Source organism: Ceratotherium simum, chromosome 4 (genome assembly GCF_057802395.1).
Source record: "Ceratotherium simum simum isolate JZ-2026a chromosome 4, ASM5780239v1, whole genome shotgun sequence".
Taxonomy (NCBI): Eukaryota; Metazoa; Chordata; class Mammalia; order Perissodactyla; family Rhinocerotidae; genus Ceratotherium; species Ceratotherium simum.
In genome coordinates this window covers 58944134-58959099 of record NC_141903.1, presented here as the reverse complement: position 1 = coordinate 58959099, position 14966 = coordinate 58944134, and the positions used below count along the sequence as shown (strand labels likewise).

Sequence of the window (14966 nt, the reverse complement as noted above, 5' to 3'; positions counted from 1 at the left end):
TTGCCAATCCTCCTCCCTTTTTTCCCCAAAGCCCCAGTAGATAGTTGTATGTCGTAGTTGCACATCCTTCTAGTTGCTGTATGTGGGACGCCACCTCAGCACGGCCGGAGAAGCGGTGCGTCGGCGCGCGCCCAGGATCTGAACCTGGGCCGCCAGTAGTGGAGCGCGCGCACTTAACCGCTAAGCCACGGGGCCGGCCCCAAAGTCAGTTGATTTAATTTCTCTGGCTAAACCTTTCTTTTTTTGTTATTCTTTTTAAAGCAGTTGTTTAATGGGTAGAAAAATGAGATAACACTGATTTGTGGAGATGCTGATGCACTCTGAAATTATTAGGTACGTTGTAGGGAGAAGGAAGAGAAAGAAAAAAGCTGGATAACTATCCTCCTCTCTAAACTATTGGAAGTTATCTCTGTTCCTGGGTATTTTTATATGTTTTTCTCTGTGGTTAAGTTTTTAATGGAAAAAATATCCATTTATATAAAATTTATACTTAAAATCTGTGATGACTTTAAAACACATAAGGGATTTTACTAAACATCTACAGCCAGTTTGTTATTGGGAAATACCTTGCAGAATCTTAGCAAGCCCCTGTAGAACCATAGGGCTTCATGGAATGGTTACTACTGTATCTAAACCTAATCCCCCTTTTTTTTTTTCCTCCCCAAATGAAGGCATGGAATAGTTATATTGAGATTAACCTAGTGCCTGTCTTTTAATCACAATGTTGTCATAGATGGTTGACTTCTTTGGGCCCATTGAGGGCCTCTTTAGTTCTTGCTACAACTAGAAAACCAAAACAGATTTTAAAATACAAAGCTGCAGAACTCGTAAAATTTATTTTCATAAAGTGAATTTAATGTGATGTTTTTGTTTAAACCAAACCGTCAATCACAATGTGAATATAATGCTGACTTCTTTAAGGGTGTTTTGCCATGCCTGTACTACTAGTTTTTCCACCACCTTTTTTTGCTCCATCTGTTATGAAACTTTTCCTTTATGTTGGGAAATCATTTGACCCTAAAACATTATTTGCATATTAGATTTCTTCTGTTTTTAGTAGCCCACAACAGTTAAGATACTATTAGTACCAATATGGTCTCTGAAAACTAGTAGTACTTGATATATGTGATCATCCAAATGATTGAAAATATGCTCTTATTACATGTTTTTAGATTAATGTCAAAACGAAAACACAGAATATGTAAGTTTTTGTAGAGGACTTGAGGACCCTTAAGAATATATCTTCGGTTTGAGAAGCACTAGCATAAATTGTAGTTTTTCCCACACTTTTCATGATTAACAGTGTTGTAGTGATGAGGCATTTGATAGCATGGAGTATTGGAAGCCTGAGCATATACTTTACACGTTTAGGTTTTATTTACTTTTTAAAAAAAGTTAATCTGCCCAATTTTAGGTGGGGGGCAGGCCCAGCTTCTTTTGAAACAGGCTAATAGCCAGATTTACCTTTCTCTAATATCCTTAGTAAATCTTCATCTTAAAAATGTTTTTAATTATAAAAGCAATATAGGTATATGGTAAGGAAATTCAGCAGTATAGAGTGGTATACTTCCTCCCTAGTTTACTTTCCCGAGTTGACCACTCTTACCATTCTACCTCTTGCTGATCTGTGTGTACTGACTGGGTTTCTGTTTCTTGCTATTGGTTTTGGTATCTGTTGACTCCTGATATGATGAATTTGACTTGTTTAATGAGAAGTATTTGAGGTGTTCACATGGTCCTGAATTTATTTAACTTAGGGATCCCAGACTGTGGGTATCTAAAGCTTACTTGATTTGTGTCTTGGCTAAATGCAGAAGTTAGCAATGACTTGTTTAAGAGAAAACCAATGTGAAAAAACAAAAACAGGAAGGATAAACTTAAGTGAGGTGAAGATTTGAGTAATTTCATATAAAATACACATTTGATGGAAATAGGTCTCTTTCTGTATCTAAGTGCTCAAGCTGTAATAAGGGAGAAAGTAGCTTCCTTAACATTATGTATACTCTTCAGTCATTGTCCATTTTTGCTGCCTCAAGGTGAAGATGTGGAAAAAGTTTTAGATGAATGGAAGGAATATAAAATGGGAGTACCAACATATGGTGCAATTATTCTTGATGAGACACTTGAAAATGTGAGTATAATAAAAGATTTTTAGTGAAATAGTGATCAGCTATTTTCATCCTATTAATAAAATATATGTATTTCTATAATGTTCTGACCTGAGGTTTTAAAGTATACTTAGGTTTTTAGTGCTAAAAGGTCAAATTTTTCATATTTTGTCTGCATTCTAGGTCATAATATTTTATATGTGTTGCAGTATGGCTTCTTGCCAAGAAGCGTCATGTCACTGTCACTTCATTGTTGAAGAAATACTTTAAAATGGGCAGAATGTCTTTCTTCACCCTACTAGTAGTATATTCAGACTCGTGGAAGATATTTAAACCAAGTACAACCAAGTACTGTGTAAAATTATTGGTGATGACAGTTATCTGAAGGAGAGAAACAACTTTGGCTTTTAGAAAGAAGCATGGGAAAGGAGGGCAAGTTTTTTTACCTCTGCTTGTTTTGTAGGTACTACTGGTTCAGGGGTACCTAGCAAAATCAGGCTGGGGATTTCCAAAAGGAAAAGTAAATAAAGAAGAAGCTCCTCATGATTGTGCTGCTAGAGAGGTGAGTTATTGAAGTTTCAAACACAGTAACATTTGGTGGTTTGAGTGTTTTTTTAGCCATAGAGGCTTACTTGTTTGGACCGACTAATCCTCTTTCCAGAATTTGACTGCATGAAGTAACTTATCTTTTATAATATAACTGTTGATTCTTTTGTCCACGTCTTTCTATCGTTTATTATTCCTTTATTTCCATTTTCTTTCATTGTCCATTTTTTATTCGATTATCTTTTTAACTCCTTTTTTTTGATGGTATCTTCTCCACCTTTCCTTTTAGAATTGGGTTTGCAATTTGTAAAACATTTTAGTTAAAACTTGTTTTATGTTGGTAGTCTTGGCTTCCAGACAAGTGCACAATTTGGACTTTTCTAAGAAATTTACATTGCTTAAAACCCACTCTACCTTCCCACTGTCTATAAGGTGAAGTTTAATTCTTTAAGTGTTGAAACTCCCTCCACTACCCCCAACACAGAACTTAGCCATTCCTAAATTTATCTTTCTTTATTCCCAGTCAAAAGGATTTATTCTTTTTCCCCTGAATTTGACTGATTTGTTTCAGCCTCTAAACTTTTGCTTATCTTATTTCCCTACCTGGAAAGTCCACTCTTCTTCCTGCCTATTGAGATCCTATCTAGGTACCTTTCTTTTTTTTTTTTTTTAAAGATTTTATTTATTTATTTTTTCCCCCCAAAGCCCCAGTAGATAGTTGTGTGTCACAGCTGCACATCCTTCTAGTTGCTGTATGTGGGACGCGGCCTCAGCATGGCCAGAGAAGCAGCGCGTCGGTGCGAGCCCGGGATCCGAACCCGGGTCGCCAGCAGTGGAGTGCGAGCACTTAACCACCAAGCCACGGGGCCGGCCCCTAGGTACCTTTCTAGACCTAGCTCAAATTATCCTTTTTCCCTGAAGGACCACTGCCAACTAGCTCTGTATACAGACCTGAGTTTCTTATTTGTAAAATGAAGTTTTACAAATGAATAATTTATAAATTATGAATGGATAATTCATAATTTACAGAATGGATAATTTCTAACGTTCATTTTTACTTAAAATTCTACTTTTCTTTTTTTTTTTTTTCTTTTTTAGTGAGGAAGATCAGCCCTGAGTTAACATCCATGCTAATCCTCCTCTTTTTGCTGAGGAAGACCGGCTCTGAGCTAACATCTTTTGCCAGTCCTCCTACTTTTTTTTCCCCCAAAGCCCCAGTACATAGTTGTATGTCATAGTTGCACATCCTTCTAGTTGCTGTATGTGGGACGCAGCCTCAGCATGGCCGGAGAAGCGGTGCGTCGGTGCGTGCCCGGGATCCGAACCCGGGCCGCCAGTAGCGAGTGTGCGCACTTAACTGCTAAGCCACAGGGCCGGCCCTCTACTTATTTTTAAATCTAACCAGTCAGCTCTAGCCCACCGTGGTTTCTGAACTTTAATAGCAAGTGTTGTCTTTGTCATTTGCTTGGCATTAATTATATAATACCTTGTGATAGGTTGTGTACTGTATTCTTATTTATCAGCTCCTTATAATGTATCACATTATGCCTTATCCTTGAGATTTGAGAAGTTGACTAAAAGGAAATACAGTATAATAGGAAGAGACCTGGCCTAGGAGTTGTAAGATTTTGGTTTCAGTGCAGTTCTGGTACATGTTACTCAATAGCTTAGAGACTTTGGGAAAGTCACTTAATCTCTGTAAGATATAAATTTATTAAGGGCTTCATAACTAGAAGTAACATCTTTAAAATCTAAGGTGGTAGTGATTGAATTTGAGGTATTTTTGAGATGGCAATATGGATTTTATGGCATATTTCATTTGGATCTGTTGGCTTATATTTTTTTGACTAAATGTTTTCCTGCAGTGCTGTTCACTGACTGGTTTAAGTTTGGGTGGAATTATTAGGGAGGGATAATAGTTAACATTCTTATAAACCACTAGTGGTTATTTACCATAGAAAAACCATTAGTGGTGATTTACTTTGGAGTAGGATTTAGAAAACAATTGAAAATGCTGCATTTTTAAATTCAGTATGGAACAGCTTATCTAAGCAACTATTTGCAACAGCTTTAGACAAAGCCATTACATCCAAGTAAGAGAAGGTTTATGCATACTCCTTAAAATCGAAAGCTCTTTAGGAAACAGGTGAGGAATTGTCATATCCTCTAAGAGCTTTCCCTTTCCTTTCTGTAGATGGCAGGAGATAAAATGGGGCAGTTGTAAAGTCTTCCCTCTTATGTCCTCAAACTTTGTTGTTTTCTTGCTCGTAAGGAAGGACAGAATAGGAACTCTAGCATCCTACTTAGAGGAATTGATCTGTAGTCCTGTATGTGGAGTTAGACTAGTCCTACAGCAGTGAGATAGTTGTCCTGGTCCAGAAAAGCCACTACAGTAACTGGAATAACAGAAATTTAGGCAAAATTGGGGGAGATCAGCTGTCTCTGTAATTGGATCTTCTTGGGGCAACTTGGAGGAAATCAAATACCTAAATTTGCAAAACTGAAGAAGTACCCCAACCCAAGGGATCTACCTGCACCTTCCACTACAACCCTCCATTCGACGAGTTTTATACACTATACTGTAAAGAGTCAGCATGATGCAGAAATAGGATGTTTGGGGTATGAGAGAGTGAGAGAGGCAGTTAACCTGTGAACTGAGGCACCCGGTTTTCACTTCGGTTTATCTTACTTGTTCTCTGCTCTGGGATACTAAGATAAAAGGTTGTCTTGTCCATGTGGTGCTCATTTCAGTAATGACTGTAGATCGCCATAATTTGTAAGAAAGCAAATAAAATTTATTCTTAGGGCATGGGTAGTGGGAGAAAGGAGTGTGGATGATAGGATCTCAAGAGAATCTTGTGGGGAGGGGTACAACTCTTATGGGAAGTTGTTATTTCCGTTTTACAGGTGAGGAACTGAAACATAGAGCAGTTTAGTAACGTGCCCAACCGGCCCCGTGGCTTAGCGGTTGAGTGCGCGTGCTCCACTGCTGGCGGCCCGGGTTCGGATCCCGGGTGTGCACCGATGCACCGCTTCTCCGGCCATGCTGAGGCCGCGTCCCACATGCAGCAACTGGAAGGATGTGCAGCTATGACATACAACTATCTGCTGGTGCTTGGGGAGGTAAAATAAATAAATAAATAAAATTATAGTAACGTGCCCAAGGTCTCACGGTTCGTAACCAGCGGAGCAGGGATGCAGACCCTGGTAGTTGGGCCCTGGAGTCCATGTTCTTGACTACTACGATATAGGCAGCCAAGGAGTATTTGTAAATGGGTATTTCTAAACGTACACAAGCACAGATGAAAACAGAAGGAATTTGTGATTTTTAAGTATATGTATTTTCTAATAACATTTACATTTCTTTTTTTTTTTTTTTTTTTTTTTTTTAAAAGATTTTATTTATTTTATTTTTTCCCCCCAAAGCCCCAGTTGATAGTTGTATGTCGTAGCTGCACATCCTTCTAGTTGCTGTATGCGGGACTCGGCCTCAGGATGAACGGAGAAGTGGTGCCTCGATGCGCACCCGGGATCCGAACCCGGGCCACCAGCATCGCAGCGCGCGCACTTAACCACCAAGCCACAGGGCCGGCCCAACATTTACATTTCTGATTTGGATCAATATGACTTTTTCTCTTCTGTTTTAGAGTTTTTGTCTTGCTCTGAAGAAAGCACAGGCATTCTGTAGAACCATAGTCCCTTAATTTAAGGGAAAAAAATTTCCCTTTGATAATAGTAATTAATTCCAACTTCTAACCTTTCCGATCTAAGTTGTGTCCTCTTTTAGCTGATAAAGGAACTTGTCAGAAAAGATTTGACTTCTGTAAATTTTTGGATTAGAATTTTTACAGGCAAGTCTTTTGACTTTTATTCCTGATTTTTTTTTTTCCCTCCCCAAAGCCCCAGTGCATAGTTGTATATTCTAGTTGTAAGTCCTTCTAGTTCTTCTACGTAAGCTGCCGCCACAGCGTGGCTACTGACAGACTGGGATTCCACCACCAGAAACTGAACCCTGGCTGCCGAAGTGATGAGAGCACTGAGCTTTAACCACCAGGCCATCAGGGCTGGCTCTATTCCTGATTTTTAAATAACTATCTTTGTTATAAAGAGAGAAAAGTTTTGGGATTAAGGTGGAGCTTTGCTGTATTAGTCCACTCAGGCTGCTGTAACAAAATACCACAGCCTGGGTGGCTTACACAACAGAAATTTATTTCTCACCATTCTGGAGGCTGGGAGATCCGAGGTCACGGTGCCTGCTGATTTGGTTCCTGGTGAGGACTCTCATCTTGGCTTGCAGATGGCTGCCTTTTCAATGTGTGCTCATGTGGCCTTGGACGCTTGTGTGAGTGCAGAGAGAGAGTGCTGTGTTTCTTCCTCTTATAAGGCCACCAGCCCTGTTGGTTTAGGGCCCCACCCTTATGACCTCATTTAACCTTTATCACCTCCTCATAGACCCTGTCTCCAAATAAAGTCACATTGGCAGTTAGACCTTCAATGTGAATTTTGAAGGGACACCGTTTAGTCCATAGCAGTTGCCATTTTTGAGTGATGAAAGAATTCAGCTAGCGGTCCTAGAGTTGCAGTATGTATGTCTGCCACTTGGTGGCACTGCAGTATAATAGAAGCAGAGGGAACCAGCAGTGTTAAGTCTTAGTTGAAAACCAGATTGTTATTCCATTCTTTATAGGAGTTTGTTAATATCACATCATTCCTTTTAATTTTCACTTATATTGACATATAAGGAGAGATTTTGTCTTAATTTTCTACCTGCCATTAGTTAGACTTAGGCTGATGTCTTAAGCACTTTTTCTCTTGCTTTGAAGTTATGCAGTTCTACTATGGGTACTTACCCATATTTTAAGTTGCTAATGATACTTTAATTTGGTTATTGTTATAACAGTTTTATTTGGTTTATTATAGTTATATTAATGTTATTATTTCAGTATATGGCCATCCAGAGGTGTTTTGTTATGCTATGTCAGAATTTGACACATCCCATAAAGACTGTATATGTGGGCTGAGCTGAAAGAAGCAGTGGTAAGCAGGCTTCTCAGGGAGAAGGTATGAACAATTGTCAGTAAAAGCTAAGGACCATCTTAGTTAATAATTTCCAATCTTCTCTTTGACCTTTTGGTTCACCTTTGTTAATTGGGTTATTTCTGATCACTTTTATTCAGTGAAATAGATTTAGGACAAAGGTGAAAAATGTTTTCTAGATATTGTTGAAAGGATGTGTTAGGATAACCTCAGTATGTTTTTGTTGTCAGTTGTGGTGAAACACCAGCTGTTCTTAAAAACAAGCAAATGATACTTGGCAGTTCACTTGTGGTTTCGAGATTTCGTGTTGTTGCTTTATTTGGCAAAACAATACACTTTATTGTAATGAAGCTGACTTTAATATGCATTTATATGATTTAATGTTGATAGAATTGGTACAGAGGAACTCTTGGTTTATTCTACCTCTTCGTGTAGGCTTATAGGACATAGATTACAGGCAGAGGATTTCATTGTCTATGCTGGTGCTTTTGGGGTAGCACATTTTTAAATCTTACTTAGAAATTTTTATCTGATATCATTTGAGAAGTTAATGCTATTCCATGTGCCTGGAAAATTATGTATTATCTTACAACAATGGGTTTGATTCACAGAACGTGTGATATTAAAATTTTTGTCTTTGGTATCTGTACATGTAAGTGACCTATTAAAATTTTTTCCTGATAAATGTTTGATGAGAGTGAATGCCTGATTTTAGAGGCAAATCAATCTTTATCACTTTCAGAATTGAGAGATTATATCTGTTACTTTATTATATTTGTTCTAAGTTTGACTGTACAGGGCTTGAAGCTACGTGTGTTAGCACTGATGGCCCTTTTCATTTTGCCTTATATTGTACTATTTCCTCTTTTGAGCTATCTAAATGGAATTCCTTTTTCTTCTTATCTATCTGGCAGTCCTGTTCATCTTTCAAGTCCCAGCTCAAGTGTATCCAGCAGAATAGGATGCTGTCCATGACACCCTTCCTAAGGTGACCACCCCTACTCAGAACTCATGCCCTCACCTCTACCCAGGGCTGAGTTGGGCACCCTGATTCTGTACTCCCACAGCACCCACCTCCCTTTTGGAATATATATTATTTTACAATTATTTTTTTCTTTTTTAGACTGAGCTCCTTAAAGAGCAGTGCTTGCTTTTATTCATTTCTGAAGTCAGTGCTTAGGACAGTACTTGTCACTTATTAAACACACAGTACATATTTGAATGAATGCACAAAAAAGAACTAAACATTAATTACATGTGACTCCTTAAAAATTGCATTAATATTGAGATAATTTCAAGTATAGTGAAAATAGTAAGAATAATACAAAGAATAGATTCACTTATTAGTATTTTGCCATATTTGCTTTATTACTTTTATACATGTGTATGTATGGTTTTTATTATTATTGCTGAATAATTTAGGAGCAAATTGCAGGCGTAATGCCCCTTAACCCCTAACTACTTCTGCATGTAAATTTTAAGAACTTGGAAGTTCTCTATAAATCACAGTGTAATTATCAAGTTTAGGAATGTAACATAGATAGGTGCTGTTATCTAATGGGTAGTTCATATTCAGATTTACTGATTGCCCCATTATGGTCTTTTTCATCTGTTTCCACCTCTTCCCCCATCCAGGGTCCTATCCAGGGTCATGTATTGTATTTGCATTTAGTTATTGTGTGTCTTCAGTCTCCTTTTTTTGTGTGTGTGAGGAAGATCAGCACTGAGCTAACATCCGTGATAATCCTCCTCTTTTTGCTGAGGAACACCGGCTCTGAGCTAACATCTATTGCCAATCCTCCTCATTTTTTTAATTCCCCCAAAGCCCCAGTAGATAGTTGTATGTCATAGTTGCACATCCTTCTAGTTGCTGTATGTGGGATGCGGCCTCAGCATGGCCGGAGAAGCAGTGCTTTGGTGCGCGCCCGGGATCCGAACCCCGGCCGCCAGTAGTGGAGCGCGCGCACTTAGCCGCTAAGCCACGGGGCCGGCCCTTCAGTCTCCTTTAATCTGAAACGGTTTCTCAGTCCTTCTTTAATACTTATTATTAAGCCTGTATTTAGTTTGATACTATTTGTAACACAAAGGTAACAAGCTCTGCTTTCAAGGAGCTTAAACAATTTCCTTTAGCATAGATCTAATTATTATACAGACTTACATGACTGGATATGTATACTTCTGATTATAAGATATTATTCAAAGGAGGGAGCTAAAGAGAATAAATGTAAAAATAGAATTAAAAACCATGTATAAATTACTTTTTAAACTTTTTTTTGTTGAAGGATAAAAACATAAAGTACACTAGTCTTAACAGTTTATTTGTTTTTATATATGTATATACCTGTGAAACCACCACCCAGATCAAGATACAGAATTTTTCCAGCACCTCAGAAGATTTTTTTCCTGCCCCTTCTCAATCGATACTCACTTTTTCTTTCCCACACTTTCTAGAGGGAACCACTATTTTGACTTCTGTCACCATTGACTAGTTTTGCCTGTTCTTGAGCTTCATGTAAATAGGATTTTGCAGTAGATACTCTTCGTGTTTTGTGTCTTTGGCTCAGTATAATGCCTTTGAGATTCATCTGTATTGTTGCATATGTCGGTAGTTGGTTCTTTTTTAATTGCTCTGTGTAGTATTCCAGTGTACAAATATACCACAATTCTTTATCCATTCTCTTATGCATTGGGTTGTGTCCAGTTTTGGGCTATTATGAGTAAAACTGCTGTAACCATTGTAAATAAGGCCTCATTTCTCTAGGCATAGACTTACTGAGTGATAGGGAAGCTGCATGTGTACTGCCAGTAGTTTTCAAGTAGTTGTACCAGTTTATGTTCCCACCATCTGCATATGAGAGTTTTGGTTTTCCTGGGCTACACATAGAATTATCAGTTTAAAAAATTTTATCCTGTGTTCATGGATTGGAAGAATTAATATTGTTAAAATGTCAATACTACCGAAAGCCATCTGTAGATTCAGTGCAGTCCTTATCAGGATTCCAGTGGCATTTTTTTACAGAAGTAGAAAAAAACAATCTTAAAATTTATATGGAACCACGAAAGACCCTGAGTAGCCAAAGCAAACCTGAGCAAGAAGAACTAAGTGGGAGGCATCACACTTCCTCATTTCAAGCTATACTATAAAGCTATAGTAATCAGAACAGCATGGTACTGGCATAAAAACAGACACATAAACCAATGGAACAGAATCAAGAGCCCAGAGATAAACCCATGCATGTACAGTCAACGAATATTTGACAAGGGAGCCGAGAAAATGCAATGGAGGAATGGTGCCGGGAAAACTGGATATTCACACTTTTGTAAAAGAATGAAACTAGAACCCTATCTTATACCACTTATAAAAATTAGCTTGAAATGAATTAAAGACTTAAATGTAAGACCTGAAACCATGCAAGTCCTAGGAGGAAGCATAGGAAAAAAACTCCTTGACATGAGTCTCAGCACTGATTTTTTGAATGTGACACCTAAAGTACAAGCAACAAAGTCAAAAATAAACAAATGGGACTACATCAAACTAAAAAGCTTTTGCACAGCAAAAGAAACAATCAATAAAGTGAAAAGACAGCCTACAGAATGGGAAAAAATATTTGCAAACCATATATCTAATAAGGGGTTAATATCCAAAATATATAAAGAACTCATAGAACTCAGTAGAAAAAGAACTACTAATCCAGTTAAAAAATGGGCAAAAGACCTGAATAGACATTTTTTCAAAGAAGATATATGAATGGCCACTAAGTACATGAAAAGATACCAACATCACTAGTCATTAGGGAAATGCAAATCAAAACCACAATGAGATATCACCTCATATCTGTTAGAATGGCTATTATCAAAAAGACAAAAGGTAACAAATGCTGGCGAGGATGTAGAGAGAAGGGAAACCTTGTACACTTTTGCTGAGATTGTAAACTGGTACAGCCATTCTGGAAAACAGTTTGGAGTATCCTCAAAAAATTAAAAATAGAGCTACCGTATGATCCAGCAATTCCACTTCTGGGAATATATCCAAAGGAAATGAAAGCACTAACTTGAAAAGATATCTGCACCCTCATATTTGTAGTAGCATTATTTACAATAGCCAAGACATGGAAACAACCTAAGTGTCCATTGATGGAAGAATAAAGAAGTTGTGATTTATATATATATTTACACAGATACTTTACACAATATTTATTTACACACATATATATTTGCATTCTCTATATATACTTATATACACAATGAAATATTGTTCAACGAGGAAATCTTGCCATTTGCGAAAACGTGGATGGACCTTGAGGGAAGTATGTTAAATGAAATAAGTTAAACAGAGCAAGACAGATGCTATATGCTCTCACTTATATGTGGAATCTAAAAGAAAAAAACCCAAACTCATAGTAAAAGAGATCAGATTTGTGGTTACCAGAGGCGGGGATGGGGGCGAATTGCAGTAAGGTGGTCAAAAGGTATAAATTTCCAGTTATAAGATAGATAATTACTGGAGATATAATGTACAACCTGATAACTAATTAACATTGCTGTATGATATGTATGAAAGTTGTTAAGAGAGTAGAACTTAAGAGTTATCAGAAGGAAAAAAAATTTTTTTTCTGTTATATATCTATATGAGATGGATGCTAACTAAACTTACTGTGGTAATCATTTTACAATATATGAAAGTCAAACCATTATGCTGTATACCTTCAACTTATAGAGTGATGTATGTCAATTATATCTCAGTAAAACTAGAAAAAAATTTATGGTCATTTTGCAATATATACAAATATTGAATCATTATGTTGTACACCTGAAATTAATATAGTGTTATATGTTGATTATACCTCAATTAAAAAAAATTTAGCTATTCTGATGGAAATATAATGGTATATTGTGCTTTTAATTTGCATTTTCCTGAAGTTGAATGATGTTGAGCACATTATCATATTCTTGTTGGCTATTTGAATGGCCTCTTATTAAGTACCCACTTATATGTTACCCATTTTTTTTAAAGTTGAGTTACTTGTCTCATTGATATATAGGACTTTTTAACACATTCTGCATTTGAGTGTATTGTGAATGTCTTCTGGTTTATGTCTTTGCTTTTGACTCTCTTAATGGAGCCTTCGATGAAGAGAAATAATTTCATGTATCATTGATGTGTAAACTTTTAGGTAAACCAGTCTTAATTGTTACAGTTATAAATCTAATATCCATCAAAATTGCATTATAATCAATTTTTTTTTTTTTTTTGCGAGGAAGATCGGCCCTGAGCTAACATCTGCCAATCCTCCTCTTCTTGCTGAGGAAGACTGGCCCTGGGCTAACATCCATGCCCATCTTCCTCCACTTTATATGGGACGCCGCCACAGCATGGCTTGCCAAGCGGTGCGTTGGTGCGTGCCCAGGATCGGAACTGGTGAACCCCGGGCTGCCACAGTGGAGCGCGCGCACTTAACCGCTTGCACCACCAGGCCGGCCCCTAATCAAAAATATTTTTAAGCACTGTCTCAAGCAGTAACGTAGACCTTAGTTTCAAAGAAAAGGAAAACCAGAGCATTTGGACTTTTGCTTTAATGGAAACATTCAGATAGCATACATGGCTTGTGAAGTAAATCTACATGATTGATGGTTTAATTACATTGTCTTATGTATATAAATGTTAAGATTTGGGGAAGTGGGAAACCATGACACCTCGATCACTGAGCCTTCAGAATTTTATTCTGGAAAAGATGTATAGTGTTGGTATGTCTGAATGTCAGCGATCACCTCTACAATAGACAGTTTCTGTATATACCTATAACACTAAATGTAGATATAAAGAAGCACAGGGCATGTTAACTTTCTTTCTTTCTTTCAATATCACATATGTACTTCTGTACCCAGTCTGTCATTTCCAGAAGTAGGAAAGACAAATAATGTACAGTAGAACAATTTTCAAGTGAGCATATTCACCTAGTTCTTAAAATTAGGAACAAAAAATTGAGCGTACTGAGGAGTATACAGAAATGGTGATAGAAATGAGTTAGGTCTTATGGAGGAGCTTAAATTGGGAGTCAAGACTACACATGCCTCAGAGAAGTATAGATGTGCCCTCATTGAGGAAGGTAGAAAGATATACATGAACTGACAAGAGAAACGGGGAAGAGACAAAAGGAATGGGTAGAAATAGCTCCTCTACACCTGTACCTTGCAAGAGATTCATGCTTGTGCATGTGTTTTAAAGTTTTCTGTCCCACTGATTGGTTAGGAGATGCTGAAACTAGAGGGAAGAAGAGGAACTCCAGCATAAAAGATCCACAGTGGTTTCTACCGCCACTAAGCATCCAAAGCCTTTTTGATTTGGGGGGTGAAATGGGGAAGGACTTGGTCAGAGTAATACAAACGGTATTGGAAGGAGAACTTTAAGGCTAGAAGAGACCAGTGGTTTTTATTTTAAACAGAAGCCTGGTATGTTAATCAGATTAAGCATGGCCTCTCTGGTGGAAGAAAAGGTGAGAGTTAGATTTAGCATTAATTCCTGAGATTTATGTTCTCTCTGTTCTTCCTCCCCCAGCCCTCGAGGCACTACTGAGCGAAGGCAGTTTTAGAACATTAATCCAGTTCACTAGTTTTCAGTTCTTTTGCGTTTACAATTACAACCGCCCCCAACACACACACACATGCACACAAATGTGGTTGTGCTGTACTTTTGGAATCTGTCCATTTAAATGTTAGTGTTCAAACATAATCTGATGTATTCTAACATCTTAAGAGTTCTGGGCCCAATTAGAACGTGTGTGTGGGGGTTCCCCACACCAACAAACAATTCTCAGACACCAGCTGAGTGTCCTGCAATTTAACTCAATTCTGATACTCTACCCAGAGATAGCATCAGAGCCACAGGTTAAGGGCTCAGTCCCACAAGGCTGTCCTCTACTTCAGATGCCAATCACAAGTCCCGGTTGTCACCTGTGCATCTGACTGCCTGGCTATAGATTGGAGGTTCCAATGATTCCCTCCTTGGCTTTGATTCATTTGCTAGAGTGGCTCACAGAACTCAGAGAAACATTTTACATACTAGATCACTGGTTTATTATAAAAGGATGTAACTTAGGAACAGCCAGATGGAGGAGATGCATAGGGCAATATGGGGCAAGGGCGAGGAGCTTCCCTGCTGCCTTCTAGCACACCACTCTCCCCAAATTGCACATGTTCACCAACCTAGAAGCTCTCTGGATTCCATTCTTTTGGGTTAATGGAGGCTTCATTATGTAGGCCTGATTGATTAAATCA

General features: G+C 37.9%; 1 protein-coding gene across 1 annotated transcript in view; it reads left to right on the top strand.

Annotated features, from left to right (window-relative positions):
* DCP2 (decapping mRNA 2) overlaps positions 1 to 14966 on the top strand; it is a 46884-nt gene that overhangs the window by 14536 nt on the left and 17382 nt on the right. Inside the window, exons 3-4 of the mRNA XM_004420307.3 lie at positions 2004 to 2131; positions 2572 to 2670. Coding sequence (XP_004420364.1) covers positions 2004 to 2131; positions 2572 to 2670 — 227 coding nt within the window. The remainder of the gene's footprint in view (positions 1 to 2003; positions 2132 to 2571; positions 2671 to 14966) is intronic.